General features: G+C 35.1%; 2 protein-coding genes across 4 annotated transcripts in view; one reads left to right on the forward strand and one right to left on the reverse strand.

Moving 5' to 3' along the window:
* Positions 1 to 18,978, forward strand: part of LOC150105460 (2-amino-3-carboxymuconate-6-semialdehyde decarboxylase-like) — a 130,587-nt gene extending 111,609 nt beyond the window's left edge. Inside the window, exons 8-9 of the mRNA XM_090394163.1 lie at positions 10,784 to 10,882; positions 18,843 to 18,978. Of these exons, the coding sequence (XP_090250289.1) occupies positions 10,784 to 10,882; positions 18,843 to 18,905 (162 nt within the window). The 3' untranslated portion in view covers positions 18,906 to 18,978. The remainder of the gene's footprint in view (positions 1 to 10,783; positions 10,883 to 18,842) is intronic.
* The window catches only part of LOC150105461 (GTP-binding protein 10), a 210,743-nt gene that overhangs the window by 11,232 nt on the left and 177,998 nt on the right, over positions 1 to 21,513 (reverse strand). The window lies entirely within an intron of this gene.

A 21,513-nucleotide genomic window follows, 5' to 3' on the forward strand; every position in this document is an offset into this window, starting at 1 on the left:
GACTCTCATATCTGCCATCTCTAGTCTTTGGTGAAGTGTTTTACTTTTAACCCAGCTCTCAGATCCATAAGTTAAAATTGGTTCGAACACCATCTTGTATACAGCTAATTTAGTTTTTTGACTAATTTCTCTCTTATTCCATATAAATTTATTCAGTTGACTTCCTACCATGCCAGCTTTGTTGATCCTGTTGTCTATTTCCATATTTAATTTACTATCTTCACTAAAAATCGTACCTAAGTAGCTGAAATATTTTACTTGTTCTATAGGTTCTCCATTCACAATGTAGTTGATATTTTCAATGCTTCTATTTTCACTGTCTTTGTCTTGTTATTGCTGACCTTTATACCATATCTATTACAACAGCTATTCAATTTAGTCAGAGAATCTTGCAGACTTGTAACAGATTTATTTAGAAGTACAGGGTGTTCGGGATAAATTTGACAGTTTCGTAAGGAAAAAGAAAATCTTCTTTGTATCTATTAAATTTAATGAATTGACAAAAAAACATTACAGGCAGAGTTAATTACAATACTATCAACAAGATTTACTCAAAATAACCACCATTAGCATCGATCACAGCTTCAATTCTGCTTCGGAACCTCGAACAAGCTGATGCTACAGTCTCCCTGGGAAGGGCCGCAAAAACTGTTTTAATTTTATCCATTAACTGGGCTTTTGTATTACTGGAAGTGCGATTGGTGTCTTTTTCAACTGCGCCCCATACAAAATAATCCATGGGGTTAAGGTCTGGGGAGTTTGGAGGCCAAACATTTGGACTGGTGAAGTCGTAGAAATTTTCAGACAACCATTTTTGACTTTACCCAGAGGTGTGGCAAGGGGCCGAATCCTGCTGCCATACATACGGCCTACCATTGGCTACCCTTGTTATCCAGGGCTTGACTACAGTTAGCAACTCCACGAACAAAGCCCGAATTCCAATGCCAGGGTTCTTCAACACCTGTTCCTGCAGATTTGCGAGGAATTCTGCTGTACGAACGCAATCAGATCGTCTGCTAGGGATCTTTCTTCTTGCTACATCCTCGTAGTCACCATTGCAAGTCTCTAGTTCATGCCTGATTGTTTTTACTGTATTCAGGGAGCATTGGGCAGCAGTCGTAATATCCTTATTTTGATGGCGGGCACGAATCATCATGATACAAGTTATTCTCTTCCATGATTCAGGTGGGTTCCAGCTATCCATCCTTTCTGACATCTTGTATATGAATGAAGAAGGGTCCAAACTTTTAAATGAAGAGAAGTGTGTGTTAATACATGTAACTTACAGAAAAATATAATTAATTATAAATATGTCAAATTTATCCCGAACACCCTGTATAACATCATCCGCATAAAAGCAAAGAGCTGACATTAACATCTCCAATTTTGATATCAGATTTAATACCACTTCATAATGTGATCCATATAGATAATGAATAACAGAGGGGATAATTAATGTACATCCTTGTCTGACACCAGATTTAACATTAAACCATCTTCCTGTACTTCCTTCAATTCTAACTGCTGATTATAACTCAAATAAAGAATAAGTATTGCTTGATATAATACTTCACTGACAACCATACAAATGGCATTTTGAATAGATTTTCTATTGGCACTTTCTGATATGCTTTTTCCAGATCTACAAAACTTAAATACAGATCTTTGTTATACTCCCATGATTTCTCAACTATTTGTTGTAAAGTGAAAATCTGATCCTGACAGCCTCTATTTGGCCTGAATCCAGCTTGTTCTTCATTAAGCTTTTCTTCCACAATCCTTCTTAACCTTTTCTTAAGTGTACTTGCATAAATCTTACCAGGAACACTCAGTAGGGAAATACCTCTGTAATTCTCACATTCACTTTTATTTCCCTTTTTATATATCGGTACTATGAGAGCTCTAAGACAATCATCTGGAATTCGTCCCTCTGTCCAGGCCTTCTGAACTATGCAGTGCAGCCACTGTAAGACTTTTATACCTCCATACTTGAGCATTTCTGATCAAATATCATATACATGCCTTTCCACATTTCAGGCTTTTTCTACTTCAAGTATGGATATATATTCCTGATTGCATGAATGGTCAGTGTTTTTTTTATCACTGTGCTGTCATCACTACTAGTTTCATTTAGCAATTTTTCAAAGTCTATCTTTTTCTCCAGTTTTCATATCACCTTTATCATCTCTAATTCCTTTTACAGCACTCTTTCCTCTATTTTTGAGCTTCTTCAACAACTTCCAGAATATCTTGCCCCCTTCTTGATATTTATTTTCTATGTTCTTACCAAAGTCTTACCATGACTTTTGCTTAGCTTTCTTACATTTGTCTTTGTATTCTCTAAGAGCACAAGCCGATTTATTTGCCAGGAAATTTTTTCATATGCTTTTTTTCCCTTCACTAACACATTTGTTCCAACATAAAAATGTTATGTTGGAACATGGTGTTAGTAATAACCAGTCCATGTCCTGAGCAGAAATCCATCAAGTATTATTATTAGGTTTGCTCTTTTCTTCCAATTTTCCAAAAATATTTCTAGATGCCTGAGAATCATTTCCTACTCTGCTATTTACAGGGTGTTCGGGATAAATTTGACAGTTTCGTAAGGAAAAAGAAAATCTTCTTTGTATCTATTAAATTTAATGAATTGACAAAAAAACATTACAGGCAGAGTTAATTACAATACTATCAACAAGATTTACTCAAAATAACCACCATTAGCATCGATCACAGCTTCAATTCTGCTTCGGAACCTCGAACAAGCTGATGCTACAGTCTCCCTGGGAAGGGCCGCAAAAACTGTTTTAATTTTATCCATTAACTGGGCTTTTGTATTACTGGAAGTGCGATTGGTGTCTTTTTCAACTGCGCCCCATACAAAATAATCCATGGGGTTAAGGTCTGGGGAGTTTGGAGGCCAAACATTTGGACTGGTGAAGTCGTAGAAATTTTCAGACAACCATTTTTGACTTTTCCCAGAGGTGTGGCAAGGGGCTGAATCCTGCTGCCATACATACGGCCTACCATTGCCTACCCTTGTTATCCAGGGCTTGACTACAGTTAGCAACTCCACGAACAAAGCCCGAATTCCAATGCCAGGGTTCTTCAACACCTGTTCCTGCAGATTTGCAAGGAATTCTGCTGTACGAACGCAATCAGATCGTCTGCTAGGGATCTTTCTTCTTGCTACATCCTCGTAGTCACCATTGCAAGTCTCTAGTTCATGCCTGATTGTTTTTACTGTATTCAGGGAGCATTGGGCAGCAGTCGTAATATCCTTATTTTGATGGAGGGCACGAATCATCATGATACAAGTTATTCTCTTCCATGATTCAGGTGGGTTCCAGCTATCCATCCTTTCTGACATCTTGTATATGAATGAAGAAGGGTCCAAACTTTTAAATGAAGAGAAGTGTGTGTTAATACATGTAACTTACGGAAAAATATAATTAATTATAAATATGTCAAATTTATCCCGAACACCCTGTAGATCCCCAACAAAGACCAACTTTTTCCTTTTTCAAAGTGTCAGTTGCTTTCTCTAAAGCCTCAAAAAATTCCTTCACTTCTAACTTAGCAGAACCTTCTTGAGGACCATTGGCACAAATAAGCCTCATTGTTCAGTTCCCTATTCTGATATTTGCCTAAATCACTCTACTTGGAATTGTCTGCCATTCAAGAAGATGAGCCTCATATTTAGTGTTGAATACTATGGCTACTCCTTCTTTTCCTTGACTGTTATTGCTTGAATATAACATTCTGTATTTATTGCTCAGAAAGATCTCACCAGTTTTTGCCTTTTTTTTTGTTTCAGTCATCCCTATTATATCGATCTGATACTTATCCAATTACTCAGCTAGCTCAATTTCTTTGTCATTCAGGCTTCTTGTGTTGATACTACTTATCTTGAATTCTAGTGATATTGAGTTTGGGTGTGTTTAAGGGTTTATTCCAGTAGTGTTTTTCGTTATTTGCCCTGGTTTCCTGGCGAAAACAACGGGAGCCTTGTTTAACTGGGCAACGCCCCAGCCGGCATGAAATTCTGTCATGTTGTACCATCATTTACCATCATTTCATATTTTGATTTAAGCCAATAAGAATACAATTTGGTTGGCTAAATCCCAAATTTCCAGCCCATCCTCATTCGTTCAGTATCCAGGTAGATACCTAACAGGGTGCACCACGAGAAGGTGAGGATTGGACATTAGTTCAGGAGCCCAGGTTGGTTCTCTGCATTCCTTTAAAGGCTATATGCAGGTCTCCTCTCAGTTATACAGCTTTGACTCTTAATCACCCATTGCTTTAAATCTCTAGTGATAAGAACCACCCAAATGTGCCATAAACTTCAAAATCCCCTATTTACTCTCCTCCTCATGGCAATTAAACATATGGTGATTAATTGAATTTTCTACAGTGAATTTTCTTAGAATAGAATAACCATGTCTATATGGTGATATTCTACACCATGTCAATATATGCATCAAGCTCACTGCATTGTGTATATAAAAATTTTTTTTTGTCCCTATTCCTTTATTTTCAGTTCTTTTAAATTGATAATTTGTCATAATTTGTGTTTTTGTTATTAGTTTTATTAATATTTTTCAGTCACCTGATATGTATTTCTACACTCGGTTTTCAGTTTTTTATGTTCAACACTCAAATTATATATCATTCCCATTCAGATAAATCCTTGTACTAAGTTATTTACAATCAAAAAATACACACCAGTATGTCAAATTAATAATTCTTAAACTAATAAATACATAATACAATATCTCTTTGGCCTTGTTGGGTTAAAGGGACTCCACTGCCAAAACAGCTTTGCTGTTAAATTAAAAATAAGATATTTTATTAATAAGACTGGCCAGCCTGGCTGGCCAAGTGGTTAGCGTATCCGCTCCCCAGCCAAAAGGTTGTGGGTTCGAATCTCACTGTGGGCATGGATGTTTGCGATTGTCTGTAGAAATACTAGTGGTGGTGGTCGGCGATAGATGCCATTGGTGTAGTTGCTGTCAGTTGGCAGAGACAGAGTTGTAGAGTAGATGCCCTCTCTCGATGAGTCTTTGGGCTCCCTGGAGGTGACAAATAATGATAATAATAATATTTCTTTGTCATCAGTTTTTCATGTTTTAGCATTTCTCTCCATAAAGAAATTTACACTATTTATACAGCATTTGAACTGAAGAAGTTACAGGAAGATAGATGATTTTATGTTAATTCAGGTGTGAGATAAAGATGTTCGTTATTTCCACTGTTGTTTATCATTTATATGGATTACATCATCAAAACTGGAAATGCTAATCTCAAAACAATAAATTACACGATAACCACAGTAATTAACTTTAATGAAACAAAAGTACAGATATTTCATACTGAAAATAACAATACATCATCAGTGCATAGAAACAAGCAAATCAAAGAAGCAGGAATACAAGCTACATACAACAACCGGTTTACTCAAAAATGGTTGGTGCATGCTAGAAATTAATATATTTATAAATAATATTAAAACCATTTTCGATGTTTATTTACATAGAATTAGAGTCTCGTAAACTTTTGGGAGAGAGAGAGACAATCATTCTGATTCAGGTTTTTGGTGATGTAAAAGAGCTTCAAATTTCTTTGAAAAGATGTTCATATTTAAAATTGCTTCTATTGAGAAGACAAGCTTCAGCCCACTGGATACCGTGTTTAATGGTGGCACTATGTTGAGTTTTGAGTTTCATGTAATGAATATAATACTGATGTTCATTAATTATTTTTTCCATAGAACAGCCTGTCTGCCCAAAGTATATCAAAATTACATTTACAACACCAGCTTATGAGAGAGGTGACAGTTTGTCTTTCATAGATGGTAACAGATGAGAAATTTTGTAGATAGAAAAATATGTGTGAATAAGGTGATACTTCTTCAAAATTCTACCAATAAGTTCAGAGATACCAGAAATATAAGGGATTGGAATCCTGCAGCTTGTTGAAGAATCCTTAGGTGTTGGAACATAGGAATCAATTATCCGCTGGATTTGATGAGAGTTTGCTTTGGTACGGAAATCCATTCCATATCTTGATATTTTGCATAACATTGAACGTAATCTGTCGGGACTTTCAAGCAAAGATGCTAAACTATGCTTGGAAGTTGCTGCTTGACTTTTTAAAAGCAAATTACCCTCCATGTAATTTATCTAGTGCTGAAACTTGTACACTGTTTTCATTAAGACAAAAGAACCATTTCGAAAGTGGATAAGACTGGCTATGATAGAAAGACAGATTGCCTTTTACAGGATATCTCCACCTATCATGAAATTAGTTATAACCCCACAAAAACACAAATTAAACAATTAAATAAGCTACTGGATGAAGTTGTTAGTTGGAATCAAAATACTTTGGATAAGTTACACACTCATTTTGGAAGAATTCCTGGTTTATATGGTCTCCCAAAAATTCATAAGATTATCAAGTAAGAGCCATCATGAGTTGTATTGACTCTCCCACCTATAGGATTGCTAAATTTCTTTCATGTTTATTAACTGTCCATATTGGGCAATCCAGATCATTCATCAAGAATTCCACACATTTTCTTGAGAAAATCAAGGATATTCAAACACAAGAGTTGGATTTGACATTGTTTCCCTCTTTACCACCATTCCATTATCTGACGCTGTTAATTTACTATATGATGATTACCCTCCTGATATTGTGAAGATTTTTGAATTTGTTATAGAATCGGGATATTTCAGCTGGAAAAACAAGATTTGAAGGCACTGCCATGGATAGCCCTCTGTCTTCACCTTCAGCAAACTGTTTTTTGAACCATACCTTGTTCTCATCAATTCATCCCCAACCCTCTCATTGTGTTTGTTATGTCAATGATATTTTCGCTATTTGGCCTCATTCTGAAAATCAACTTACCACTTTCCTATAATGGATCAATTCATCTACACATTCAATTCACCATGGAAAAAGAAAACGCTGGTAGTTCATCATTCTTTGGACATTCTTCTTACTTGCACATTCATCTAGCCTCAAGTAATTTGCCAACCAGTGTTTATAGAAAACCTACCTTTACTGGCAGATACATTCATCAAACGTCTGCTTATCACACCTCTCAAAATATTGATGTTATTAAGTCTTTAATTGACAGAGTACATAATGTATGCTTCAGCTTCCAAGAGCTTCACACTAATCAAAACCTTAATGGAATTTAATAGTTACAACCCTCATCAAATCCAGCAGAAAATTGACTTCTATGTTCCAACACATAAAAAGTCTTCAACAGTCTGCAGGGTTCCAATCTCTCATATTTCTGGTATCTCAGAACTTATTTGGTAGAATTTTGAAGAAGTATCACCTTATTCATCATCATCACGAATCATGGGCTCACTGCCCGTTGATGTCCGATGCCTGTTTCACTATCTTCTTCCACCTTTCTTTGTCCAGTGCACAGTGTCGCAGTTTTTGTACAACCATTCCACACCAGTCTTTTATATCGTCTATCCATTCTCTGTATGGTCTACCTCTTCTGTTTAAACCATCCAAAATACCAAACATAAATGTCTTTATCTTCCGGTCCTCACTCATTCTGCAGATGTGTGCAAATAATTGCAGCTTCCGTTTTATAATCTTCTGCATTAGATTTCTGTTTTGGTTGTATCTTCTGATAGAGCTCTTCATTGGCGATTTTCTGTACCCATCTTCCTGTAAGAAGTTCTTTCAAATGCCAAAATTCTTTTTTTTTTTTCTTGATTCCTTATTTATTACCCACATTTCAGATCCGTACAGTACACCGCTGAAGATGCATGTTTCCAATACTCTTAGTTTTGTTTGCAGACTGATCACTTTACTTTTCTAGATGTAATCCATGGCCTTCAGATTTGTTCTTCCTTTTGCAATCCTGATCTTATTTCACTTTTACAGTCCATGTCATATGTCAGTTTACTTCCCAAATATGTGAATTGTTCTACATTTTCTATATCAGTTCCATCCACTTGTATCTTTTGTTTCATGTTCTTCTCACCAAATACCATTGTCTTTGTTTTTTCAAAGTTCATAACAAGTCCAAATCTCTTCCCTTCCTCATTTAACAGTTTCAGTGTTTTTTGTAGTTCTCTTTTGTTTTCTTCAATAATAACAATGTCATCTGCAAATCTCAGATTGTTAATTCTCATTCCGTGTACAGATATTCCTTTGGCATCTTCTTTCATTTTATCCATTGCTCTTTCTAAATGTGAGATGAAAATGCTTGGTGATATTGGGTTTCCCTGTCTAGTACCTCTGCTTGTTTTAAACCATTTCCCCAAATCATTACCTATTCTAACTGCTGCAACTGCATTCTGGTAAACATCTTTTAATATAGCTATTAGTTTTTTTATCAATTCCATAGGATTCCAGAACTGCTAATGTCACTTTCTGGTCAATACTGTCAAATGCTTTCTGAAAATCAACAAAGCAAGTATATATGTTTTTGTTTTTTCTCCTAGCTTTCTCTACTATTAACCTCATTGTCAAAATCTGTTGAATTGTAGTTCTATCCTTCCTAAATCCTACTTGCTCATCTGCAAGGTATGCTTCCAATTGTGTTCTCAATCTTTCTGTTAATATGATCATCATCACTTTACCAAAGTGACTTATCAAGGCAATTGTTCTATAATTTTTACATTCTAGCTTATTTCCTTTCTTGTATAATGTTATTAATATTGATTTCACCCACTCCTCTGGCATTTTCCCTTCTTTCCATACCATATTACATAATTGGTGCATTTCTGTAACCATACTTTCACCACCATATTTAATCATTTTTCCAGTAATGTTATCGTTACCAAGACTCTTGTGTTTTAGCCGTCCTATTGCTTTTTCTACCTCTCCTCTTAAAATGTCTATATCATGCTCATTACCTGCTGGTGGTGATATCTGCTTCAATTCTTCAGTCAGTTTCCCAACACTATCTGAATCTAGTTTTTTTTCATATAACTAATTACAGCATCTTGTCCACTGCTGTACAATTTTTTCTTTATTCATCAATACTTTGCCTTTTTCATCTTTAATTGTGGTCTGTTTTGGTTGCCACTTTCTATTAATGGTTCTGATCATTTTGTATATCTCCCTTGTTTTATGCTCTCCATAGTACTGTTCTATATTGTTGCATTGGGCTTCTAACCCTTTCATCTTATCCATTCTGACTGCTTTTTTCACCTCATTACACTTTCTTCTATATTGCTCTTCTATTTATTCAGATGTATCCCTTCTTATCTTCAACTTATTATCATATAATATCACCTTATTCCCACATATTATCCTATCAACAAAATTTCTCATCTTTGCCATCTACAGAAGACAAACTGTCACCTCTATTATTAGTTGGTGTTTACCAGATACCTTCTAAATGTGATTTGACATACTTTAGGGATTTAGGCCATTCTGTGGAAAAAATAATTAATGAACATTAATATTATATATCGAATACATGAAACCTCAAAAGTCTGGTACAACATAGTATCCAGTGGGATGAAGCTCGTCTTCTCAATAGCAGTAGTTTTAAATATCTTTTCAAAGAAAGTTGCAAAGCCCTTTTACATCAGCCAAGCCTAAATCAAAATGATTGTCTCTCTCTCTCTTCCCAAAAGTTTGGGAGATTCTCATTCCATGTAAATATCAAAAATAGTTTTAATATTATTTATTAATATATTAATTTCTAGCACACAGCAACTGTTTTTAATTGGTTATATGTATCTTGTATTCTTTGATTTGCTTTTTTGTACACACTGATGATGTACTATTATTTTCAGTACAAAATATCTGTACTTTCATTTCATTGAAGTTAATTACTGTGGTTATCGTGTAATTTGTTGTTTATAGTTATGAAACAGGTATTTTTAAAGATTAATGTTAATCACAGCGCTTTACTTTATGCAGATGATTATGCCATTATACTGTTATCTATGACTCATCTTCTGATTTCACTTTCAGCTGAGTTGAGTCACTACAATAAATCCATAGCAACCTGTGGTGTCTCCATGAATTTTCTACAGTGAATTTTCTTTAGAATAGAATAGCACCATGTCTACAGGGATTTAGTTGGTACTTTTGGATAGTTTATATTATGGTGCTAGTTAGTATACATTGATCACTGTAGCATTGAATGTTTTTCTTCTCTTGGTACCTAATCATTTTTCTAGATCAACAAAACTAAACTAGATCCTTTTAATGTTAGTGAAAATGATGATACCCATTTGGCCAGAATCCAGCTTATTCTTACTTAGTCTCTTTCAAAGTATATTTGCATAAATCTTATGTGGAATATTGTGTGTTAGGGAAAACAGGATGGGTATGTACTATTTTGTAGATAACATACTAAATTACCAAATTCATCTATAGAATGTATGATGGCGGGTTCTGAAATTCAGGACAAGACTGCAAGTTAGGGCTAACGTCTGATAGTTCAGGTCTGAATAGACATAACGATGTTAAAAAAGTAAAATGCACATGGTGCATCACCATAATTTTAAAATCCTCAAGACAAGAAATATCTGTATCAAGTTATATAGTGCAAATTTTTATTTGCTCATTCTTGGGTAAAGTATATGTATAATTTACTTTCTGAACAAGTAACAAAAAATGTGTTACAACTATGCTTACATATTGTTTTGCTGCTCTTTACATGAGCAACCAAATGTTGATACATTTGGTTGCATATGTAAAGGATAGAAATAGAAATATAATTTCTTGTCAAGTATGATGATTTAATTTTATAGTTCATAAATTTATTTTATCATTTTAACAAAATTAGGATCGTGTTTTGCTGGGAAGTGACTATCCTTTCCCACTGGGTGAGTTACATCCAGGAAAACTGATTCAGGAAATGTCAGAATTTGATGACACAATAAAGGTAATGTATCCTGTATACTTTTAAAATCTATAATAAATATTTATCCAAATGCAAAGTGTATTTCTTCATTATCATAGAGAATAGTATATTGAAAGATCTAATTAACTGCTTAAACCAGACTGTATATACCAAAATACAGTTCTGAGTATTAAAAAAAAAACAGTTGAAAGCATATTTCATAAAATTAAGAAATGAGAGGAAATGTATACAACACGAAATCAGAAAACTAGTGAATGTAAACATAAAATAGTGTAACAAATTGGATAAAAGACAGCTGGGAGAAAGAAATAGTGAATGACTCAATACTGGCACTATAATGGGGATTTCACAAAATATTTAGATGGATAAAAAAATAATGTTTAATGAATATTAAACATTATTTTTTACAGGACAGGAACCATTACCCACCATAACATAATGGTAGGTAATGGTTCCTGTCCAAGTTTGACAACATTAAATTGAAATGGGGAAGAACGTGTTGGCAGAGCAATTTCTAACGTGCTTCAAGACTGACAATGAATGGGTTTAGCATGAGTCACATGGAGAGATATGAAAAAAGCAAGACAGAAAGAGATGAGGTTGTGAGTGAATGAAGAGTGAGAGAACGGATATGCAGGATAGTCAATTGTGAAGGGAAGATTGCCTGTGAAGTAATAAAGGGAAGGTGTCATGTATGTCTGATACAGAGGAATGAGATCTAAGAGAGAGAAAATATTGGATGAGAACAGATCCAAAAATGGGTTGCTTCTGTGTATTTATTTATCAATGCAAAGAATAGCAGAAATAAGTGAAACGTGTTTGCTACACACAGCTCTTGATTTTTTCAAAAATTGTTCATATAAATAGCAATCACGTGTTGCATAAGAATGAAATTTAAACTATCTATTTTCCATTCAGTTCATTTTAATTGGTATACATTCGTATCATGAAACTGTTAGCTACTCTTTAGGTTCCACCCAGGCAAGAGAATTAAACTAGAGTAGTTTGTAGAAAATATTAAGCTAGTTCACATTCATTTTCCTGAGCCTGTAGGAGCCTGTGTAGCTCAGTGGATGTGGCGCTTGCCAACCACGGCGCTTGGCCGCACGAAAGAAGACTTGGTTTCGATTCTAGTCGGCGACTAGAGGAACTTTTTCTAAGCCTTTTTTCGACCGGTTCCCGAGTTAGTCGATCTCTGGCACGGGCAAGCAGGTTTTTCCTCACGGAAACTCGGGTTTTTCGTCCTGTAAACTCAAGAAAATCGACCGTAGAACCCACATTATTTCAGACATTAAATATATTGTGTTAGGGTTAGGGACCACGAGATGGCGGCACATTTGAGCCGTCTCTCTTCGCTGCGTACCGCTTAATTAGTGATAGCCTTGGGCCATCTATCTCTGATTGGTACCAGTGGAGATTGAACTGCCCACTCAGTCTCCAAAAGTTAGATAGGGCTAAATGGCCTCGCCTACTCCCCGTATACGGGAATAAAAAGGCGTTAGCTGATTTTTGATTTTGATACATTCATTTTATATCCAAGTGCTCTCCTTTTACTGAAAAACATTTTTTACTTATAGGAATTGACAGTATAACTGTAGGTAATGTATATGTATTTCACTGCAATTTTACCTTTGACACAGAGGGTGAGATTCCTTATGCAAATCTGAAAAAACATAACAAAATTACCTTGCTGGAAAATAAGAGAGGGGGGGGAGGCATCTGGTGTTGTTTAGTATGCCAAGATAACAAACACCACAAGGAAGGTGTTTCGAGTGAAAGACATCTATCCATTGAATGTACTAGTGAAGTTCGTTTGTTTTGCAGAATTAAACTTGCCTTTCCAACAAGTCACATTTTACATCATCATCATCAAATTCCTGCCATGTACCCTCATGGGGTGTACAGGATATGATAGTACTACATGAAAAAAATTACATCATTACTAACTTCCTATCTACAATTTTTCTCCAAATCAGTCTGTTACTTGTCAAGACTCCAACATCATCAGATCTTATATTTCTATCGTCTAAGGCACTTTGTACCATATCAATCTACCTATATCTTGGTCTTCCTCTGGGTCGTTTTGCTGCAAACCTGGCAGAGAACACTTGTTTTGCTAATCTTTCTTCGCCTATTCTGTTTAAGTGACGATAGCACCTGAGATTAGATCTGCTAATGCATTCCTGGATGTTGACAATGTCAAGTTCTTTCCTAATATCTTCGTTTTTAATATGATGCGATCTCTAGTCTTTGGTCAAGTGTATTACTTCTGACCCCAGCTCTCAGATCCATAAGTTAAATCTGGTTTGAACACCCTCTTGTATACAGCTAATTTAGTGTTCTGACTAATTTCCCTCTTATTCATATGAATTTATTCAATTGACTTCCCACCATACCAGCTTTGCTGATTCTATTGTCTATTTCTATATTTAATTTATCATCTTCACTAAAAATTGTGGAACTTGTTTTACTTGTTCCACAGGTTCTCCATTCACAACACAGTTGACATTTTCAATTATTCTGCCTATTTTCATTGTCTTTGTCTTTTTAATGCTGACCTTCATACCATATTTATTACAACAGTTATTCAATTTAGTCAGAGAATCTTGCAGACTTGTAGCGGATTTATTTAGAAGTATAATATCATCCACACAAAGCAAAGAGCTAACATTAACATCTCCAATTTTGATATCATGTTTAATACCACTTTCCTTCATAATGTGATCCATATAGATAATGAATAACAGAGGGGATAATGTACATCCATGTCTCACACCAAATTTAACATTAAACCATCTTCCTGTACTTCCTTCAATTCTAACTGCTGACTTACAACTCAAATAAAGACTAAGTATTGCTTGATATAATGCCCCATTGACACCATATAACTGTAGCGTATTGAATAGCTTCTCTCTTGGCACCTTGTCATATGCCTTTTCCAAATCGACAAAACTTAAATACAGATCTTTGTTAAATTCCCATGCTCTCTCAACTATTTGTCGTAAAGTGAAGATCTGATCTTGACAGCCTGAATCCAGCTTGTTTTTCACCAAGCTTTTCTTTCACAATTCTTCTCAACCGTTTCTCAAATATACTTGCATAGATCTTGCCAGTAACACTCAGTAGGGAAATACCTCTGTAATTCTCACATTCCGTTTTATTTCCCTTTTTATATATGGGTACTATGAGAGCTCTACTCTAATCATCGAGAATTCGTCCCTCTGTCCAGGCTTTCTGAACTATGCAATGCAGCCATTATAAGACTCTTATACCACCATACTTCAGCATTTCTGGTCAAATATCATCTACTCCTGCTGCCTTTCCACATTTCAAGCCTTTGATGGCTTTTTCTACTTCAAGTATGGATATGTATTCCTGACTGTATGCCTGGTGAGTGTTTTTTACCACTGTGCTATCACTGCTTGTTTCATTTAGCAATTTTTCAAAGTAGTTACTCCATACTTCAAGGATATCTTTTTCTCCCATTTTCATGTCACCTTTATCACCTCTAACTCCTTTTACAGCACTCTTTCCTCCATTCCTAAGCTTCTTCAATCCAGAATATTTTGCCACCTTCTCGATATTTATTTTCTATGTTCTTGCCAAAGTCCTCCCATGACTTTTGTTTAGCTAGTTTTACACAGTGTTTAGCTTGCTTACATTTGTCTCTGTATTCCCTAAGAGCACAAGCTGACTTATTTGCCAGGAACTTTTGATATGCTTTCTTCTTTTCCTTCACTGCCTCTTTAACTTCCTGTGTCTACCATGGAGTTCTAATTTTTCTATCCTTGCAGAAAACTTCACCACATGCCTCTCTAGCTGAATCAATCAGGGCTTTCTTCAAGGTTTGATTCCTGTTCTCAAACTCTTTAATTTTTTCTTCAATAATCTTTGTGTATTTCATTTTACAGTTCACATCTGAGAGCTGCTCAACTTTTATTCACTTTAAAACTTTCTTACATGTTATTCTTTTCAATATGAAATTCAATTTTATCCAGCTCAAGACTAAATAGTGATCACTTCCAATTTCAAATCCTCTGTACACTCTGGTGTCCTGCACCAGGGAGAAAACATCACTATCAATAATAACATAGTTCAATAAGACTTTTCTTATTCCTTGCCTCTTCTCTCCATGTGAATTTGTGCACATTTTTATGTCTCACAATCATTTCCTACTCTGCTATTTAGATCCCCAACAAGGACCAACTTTTCCTTTTTCATTGTGTCAGTTGCTTTTTCTAAACCATCAAAAAATTCTTCCACTTCTATCTTAGTAGAACCTTCTGTGGGACCATAGGCACAAATAAGTCTCATTGTCCAGCTCCCCATTCTCATATTTGCCCACATTACTCCACTTGAGACTGACTGCCATTCAAGAAGATTAGCCTCGTATTTTGTGTTGAATACTATGGCTACTCGTGTTGAAAGTTTATTTTCCACTTGGTTAGAGTATAATAAATTTAGTTTAATCCTTTATCCAAGTGTGAGCAAACAAAGTTTGCGCCTGAAAGTATCTTCAGGACTGGGTTAAGGTGGTACACACCAGGGCAACTCGTTGCAACTCGTTGACTGGGTTAAGGTGTGTACCACCTTAACCCAGTCCTGAAGATACTTTCAGGCGCAAACTTTGTTTGCTCACACTTGGATAAAGGATTAAACTAAATTTATTATACTATGGCTACTCCTTCTTTTCCATGATTGTCATTGTCTGAATATAACATTTTGTATTTATTGCTCAGAAAGATCTCCAGTCACCCCTATTATGTCGATCTGGTACTTATCTAATTCCTCAGCTAGCTCCATTTCTTTGCCATTCAGGCTTCTTATGTTGATAGTACCGATCTTTAACTCTGGTGATGTTGAGTTTGGGTGTGTTTTCAGATTTGTTCCATTAGCTGACTTTTGGCTGTTCGCCCTGGTTCCCTGGCGAAAACGACGGGGACCTTGTTTAACCGGACGACGCCCCAGCCAGCATGAAATTTTGTCAAGTTGTACCATCATTTTTTTATTTTGGTTTAACCAATAAGAATACAATTTAGTCAGTTAAATCCCAAATTGCCAGCCCATCCTCGTTCGTTCAATATCCAGGTAGATACCCAATAGGGTGCACCATGAGAAGGTGAGGATTGGACATTAGGTCAGAAGCCCTGGTCGGTTCTCCGCATTCCTTTAAAGGCTATGTTGAGGTCTCCTCTCAGTTATACAGCTTTGACCCTTAAGCACCCCGTCACATTTTACTTCATTACCAAATGAGTCAAGAAGCATGCCACAGATATAATTCTTTCTGCTGGAGCTGTGACCCCCCTTAAAACTCCAGTACATGTGATGAAATTAGTATTTTCTAAACATACATGCAACACTGCCTTATGATCTGTTATTTTCAATCAGAAGGTACTATTTCTTGGATCTAAAAAATAGTCATAGCGCTGTTTCTGTCAATTTATTTCACATTACTAAATTACTGCTATATTACTTATAGATGATTAGTTAAATTCAAATATCTGAATTGCATTTGGACAGCAACACAGTGGTATGTTCCAACTTACACTGAGCTGGAGCATACCACTATTTCATGGGCATTTGAAAAATCAATATCTTCAAATTAGAAATGCACATATACATCCCATCACTTTGAAAAATTAACTACTACAGTTAGATGGTAATTTTAAAATACTTTATGAGGGAATAGAAACAGGAGATAACCATGCTAATTAGAAGAGTATAAGCATGAATTAAAATAGCAGTAGAGCTAGGCAGGGGTGCTAAAGGTTCAAAACTGTATAACTGAGAGGAGACCTGCACATAGCCTTTAAAGGAATGCAAAGAACTGACCAGGACTTCTGACCTAATGTCCAATCCTCACCTTCTACCTGGTATTTACCCGGATGCTGAATGAACAAGGATGGGCTGGCAATTTGAGATTTAGCCGACCAAATTGTATTCTTATTGGTGTAAGCCACAAATAAAATGATGGTACAACATGAAAAAATTTCATGCTGGTTGGGGCACCACCCAGTTAAACAAGGTCCCCATTGTTTATGCCAGGGAACCATGGCAAACAGTAAAAAGACAGCTACTGGAATAAATCCTAAAACATTTGAAATTGGAAGTGATCACCATTTAGTCTTGAGAAGTATAAAATTGAATTTCATATTGAAAAGAAGAACTTGTAAGAAAGTTGAGCAGCTCTCAGCTGCTCAAGGAAAGAAATGAAGGAAAGAGTGTGGAAAAGGATTTAGAGATGACATAGGTGACATGAAAACTGTAGAAAAAGATATCCTTGATGTATGGAGTAATTACTTCGAAAAATTGCTAAATGAAATAAGCAGTGACAGCAAAGTGGTAAAAAACACTCAACAAGAAAAGACTCATTGACTATGTTATTGTTGATAGTGATGTTTTCTCTCTGGTTCAGGACACCAGAGTGTACAGAGTATTTGAAATTGGAAGTAATCACCATTTAGTCTTGAAAAATATAAAACTGAATTTCATATTGAAAAGAAGAACTCATAAGAAAGTTGAGCAGCTCTCAGATGTGAACGCTAGATACACAAACAATATTCAGGAACCAAACCTCAGAGATTCAGCCAGAGAGGCATGTGGTAAAGTTGTCTACAAGGATAGAAAAATCAGAACTCCATAGTGGACACAAGAAGTTAAAGAGGCAGTGAAGGAAAAGAAGAAAGCATATCAAAAGAGCATAGAAAATAAATATCAGGAAGGTGACAAAATATTCTGGAGGCTGTTGAAAAAGCACAGAAATGAAGGAAAGAGTGTGAAAAAGGATTTAGAGATGACATAGGTGACATGAAAACTGGAGAAAAAGATATCCTTGATGTATGGAGTAATTACTTCAAAAAATTGCTAAATGAAATAAGCAGTGACAGCAAAGTGGTAAAAAACACTCAATAAGCATGCAATCAGGAATACATATCATACATAGCCACACAATGCATGATAATTTTTAGCTACCATGTTCTAAGATTTGATTATACAGAAAAGATCCACCTATGTTTATTTTTTGGTTGAAATGTAGGTCACTAATATAAACAAAGAAGACTGTTATATTCAAATGCTTGAAAAGCCACATAGTAAACTGCTAGTTCAAAGAAATTTTCCTTTTACAAACAAAGTTTATGCAGATAATTTCAGTTGTCACTGTTCACCAGTTCCCTTACTTTCAATCTGTATCAACTATTTTTGTCTCTTGGTTCGATCTCCCCAATACTGTCCTTTGAAGGGGAAAAAAAAAAAAAAAAAAATCACACATTTGCTTTAAATTCCCCTAACATGAATTGGAAACTGTCAAGGAAATTGGTTTATGAAATTATAACCCAAGAACTGCACAAATAAAAAAAAAAAAATGATAGTTCTCTCAACATCCTTCAATGGAAGAAGTCCTATTCCTTATATAAAAAACATTTCAGAACATGTAGCAAAGATTTTGAAGAAATTCCAACTTGCTGCACCCTTCAACCAAATCTGTAATCTAAATCTTCAAAACACTAATTATGGGTAAAATGTTCTTTTGGTGCATGTCTTTAGTTAGGAGGTATTCTCACCCCCTGGGGGGGTGAGAATACCTCCTAACTCATAACAAAAGACACGGACATAGACCAAAATGCACATTCAGTTTTGCGTGTTTGTCCAATCCTGTTGGACTAATGTGCACACAGGGAAAATATCACAGATATAAATAAGGTTGTTCCATTTAAATATATAAAATATTGCACTTCTCTCTCATTCATATTATTTTTATCTCCAAACCAAGGACTCTGGATTCAAACCCACAGATGTTTGAACTTGTGTGCATCATCTCACAACATTTTAATGCAAGGCTATTGCACCATTTTTGCAAGCGTCACCCTTTCATTTCTTTAAATGTATTGAATAACATTTCTTTACACCAAATATATGCATACATTTCAAATTAAATAGCATTATATGATTTCTATTTATCCTTTTTTTTTTTTTTTTTTAGAAAAAAGTACTTGGAACAAATGCTATGGAATTTCTTGGAAAGCATCTAGAAGAGTACCTGTGACAACACTATGATATAATGAAAGATTTTCTGCTAATCATTTTACATTTCTTAAATAAATATGTGTGTTTCTTTATTAGAATGCCATTTGAACTCTTATTTTCAAATTTTTACCTGAAATTTTAATTTCTGGTAAAAATTAAAGTAAAAAAAAAAAAAAAAAAATTAATTCTGGTCATATTATAGGCTGAAATTGCACATAATGTAAGCATATTCCGAAATTTTTCACTTTTCAAAGAAAAAAATACTATATAAAATTCTACACAAAGCCATGGGATATTTGCATACTATAAAAAACATTCAGTATGTTTGCTTCAATTTTTTCAACCTAATAGAAATATACTTTGGAGCGGGGGGGGGGGGGGGGGGGGGAAACATTTTTTAAAGTACGTGGGCTGTTCAATAAGTAATAGGACTAATTTTACTGTGGCGAAATCACTCATCACAATATTAATTTCTGTGGAATAAAGAAATGTTGCTGTCTGTATTAACAAAAAAGGATGATAGATGGCGTATACGGGCTGATGTGCCAGAGTGTCATGTGACTAAACGCAAGTGCTCATCGTCACGCCTACAAGGCGTGACCAGTCTTCGAAATGGAAGCGTCCTTGGAACAGCGTCATGCGATTAAATTTTGTGTGCGTTTGCAAAAATCGGCATCGGACACTTTTAACATGATACGCGAAGCTTTCCACGATGAAGCAATGTCGAGGGCAAGTGTTTTTTGCTGGCATAAAACTTTTAAGGAAGAAAGGCAAAATGTGGAAGATCTTGAACGTGAGGGAAGACCTTCAACGTCCATCACAGAGACAATGATGAACACAGCAGCGATTATCATCAAGCACGTCAAAAGGAAGCGTCCATTGCTGAAGAATGGCTTCTTATTGCACCACGATAATGCAAGGCCACATATTGCTGGTTGTGTAGTGGACGTTTTGCAGAAGAACAACACAGATATCCTACCACACCCTCCATACAGTCCTGATCTCGCACCCTACGATTTCTGGCTGTTTCCTCAGCTCAAGAAACCACTAAGAGGCCGCCATTTCGAAAGCAACAAAGCATGTGTAAAAGCTGCAGAGGCAGTTTTGAAAGAACTCTCAAAAAACAGACTCTCACATGTGTTTAAGAAGTGGGCGCAACGTTGGGACAAATGCATTGCATCTCACGGTAGTTACTTCGAAAAAGACCATGTAAATGATGACAATTAAAGGTAATTTGTTTTCTGTATAAATATAGTCTTATTACTTATTGAACAGCCTACGTATTTCAAGCTGAATTCCTGCACACTTCTTTAATGAAAAATAATTTTCTATAGTTTCTGCATGCTTCCATGCATTTGAAATGAAATCTGTTTGTTAAAAAACTATATTTTCAAATGTATAAGAATTATTCAAGAAAATTATTACTTTCTTATGCATTCTTAGAAAAATATTTAGTAACTTTCTACTGAACTGTTTTATAAATCAATTTTTAATTTTAAAAAATTCTGCACTTATAATTAAAATATAATGTAATTAAAGAAAAATATATGCAAGAACAGTCTTGGTGCATAAAGGAATTTAATATTGCCATTTTTATACTATACCTAAGTGTAAGTAAACAAACTTTGCATGTGAAGTTTCTTCAAGACTAAGCTAATTGTATATATATACAGAGGTGAACATCAATCAATTGCCTTAGTATCCCATAATGCAAAGTACACTTAATTTCTGACATGACATGTATACTGCTATGCTATACAGAAAGGTTCACCATTCGCACTAGGTTTGACCCCTGAGGTCTCATCAGTCAGTGAGGTTAAATCAATACAGAAATCATATATTTTCCATATACAAGTTGCTACAAAATGGTGTATCACTCAGATGGTGTCAGAGTTTTTACTTGGTAATTAAATAAATTATATTCATGAAGATACTTTATGTACAAACTGCTTATGCTTAGGTGTAGGACTGAACAATATACAGGAATACCTTGTATAGCACGGTTAATTAGTTCCAAGAAGCATCCGCGCTATGCAAAACCGCATTGTTTGAGGTCTATTTATAAAGGTTTTCTATTTAATTTGTTTATTACAAAAATTTAGGATAATAAAAATATTTAAAAATGAAAAAAATTGTTATTTTTACTAACTAAATAACAAATAAAAATCCTTTTAAACTGATATAAAAGTTGTAGAAAACAAAAAATATTGCTTCAATTTTAGCATACAGTAATTTACTTTATTTACTAAAGTAGTTTTTAGTGTTCGTTGAACTATCCTTGTCTTCTTTGTCTCTTCAAGTACTAGATCTCTGTAGCATTTGATGGCATTATTGAGATTTTGTCTCACTTTGATGCTTCTTTCCAAATTCAGGTCGGCATTTATGAGAAAGTCAGAAGCTTCGTCGATTTTTCTCACAAAAGTTGGAAGGTCAGCAAAGGAAAATTCTTCAACCACAACATCAGTGTGGTCATCTTCATCTTCTTCTGTTTCATAGGCTCGTTGTTGTTTCAACTCCAAAAGGGTTTCATCATCTACATCATTTGAATGAGAATCAATACATTCATTCACATTGTTACAATCTAAACTTGTAAAACCAAGATCTTTGCCCATCTGCACAATTTCTGT

The sequence above is a fragment of the Typopeltis vanoorti genome, chromosome 6 (genome assembly GCF_054136105.1).
Source record: "Typopeltis vanoorti isolate ZY-2024b chromosome 6, IOZ_Tvanoo_1.0, whole genome shotgun sequence".
NCBI classification, from domain to species: Eukaryota; Metazoa; Arthropoda; class Arachnida; order Uropygi; family Thelyphonidae; genus Typopeltis; species Typopeltis vanoorti.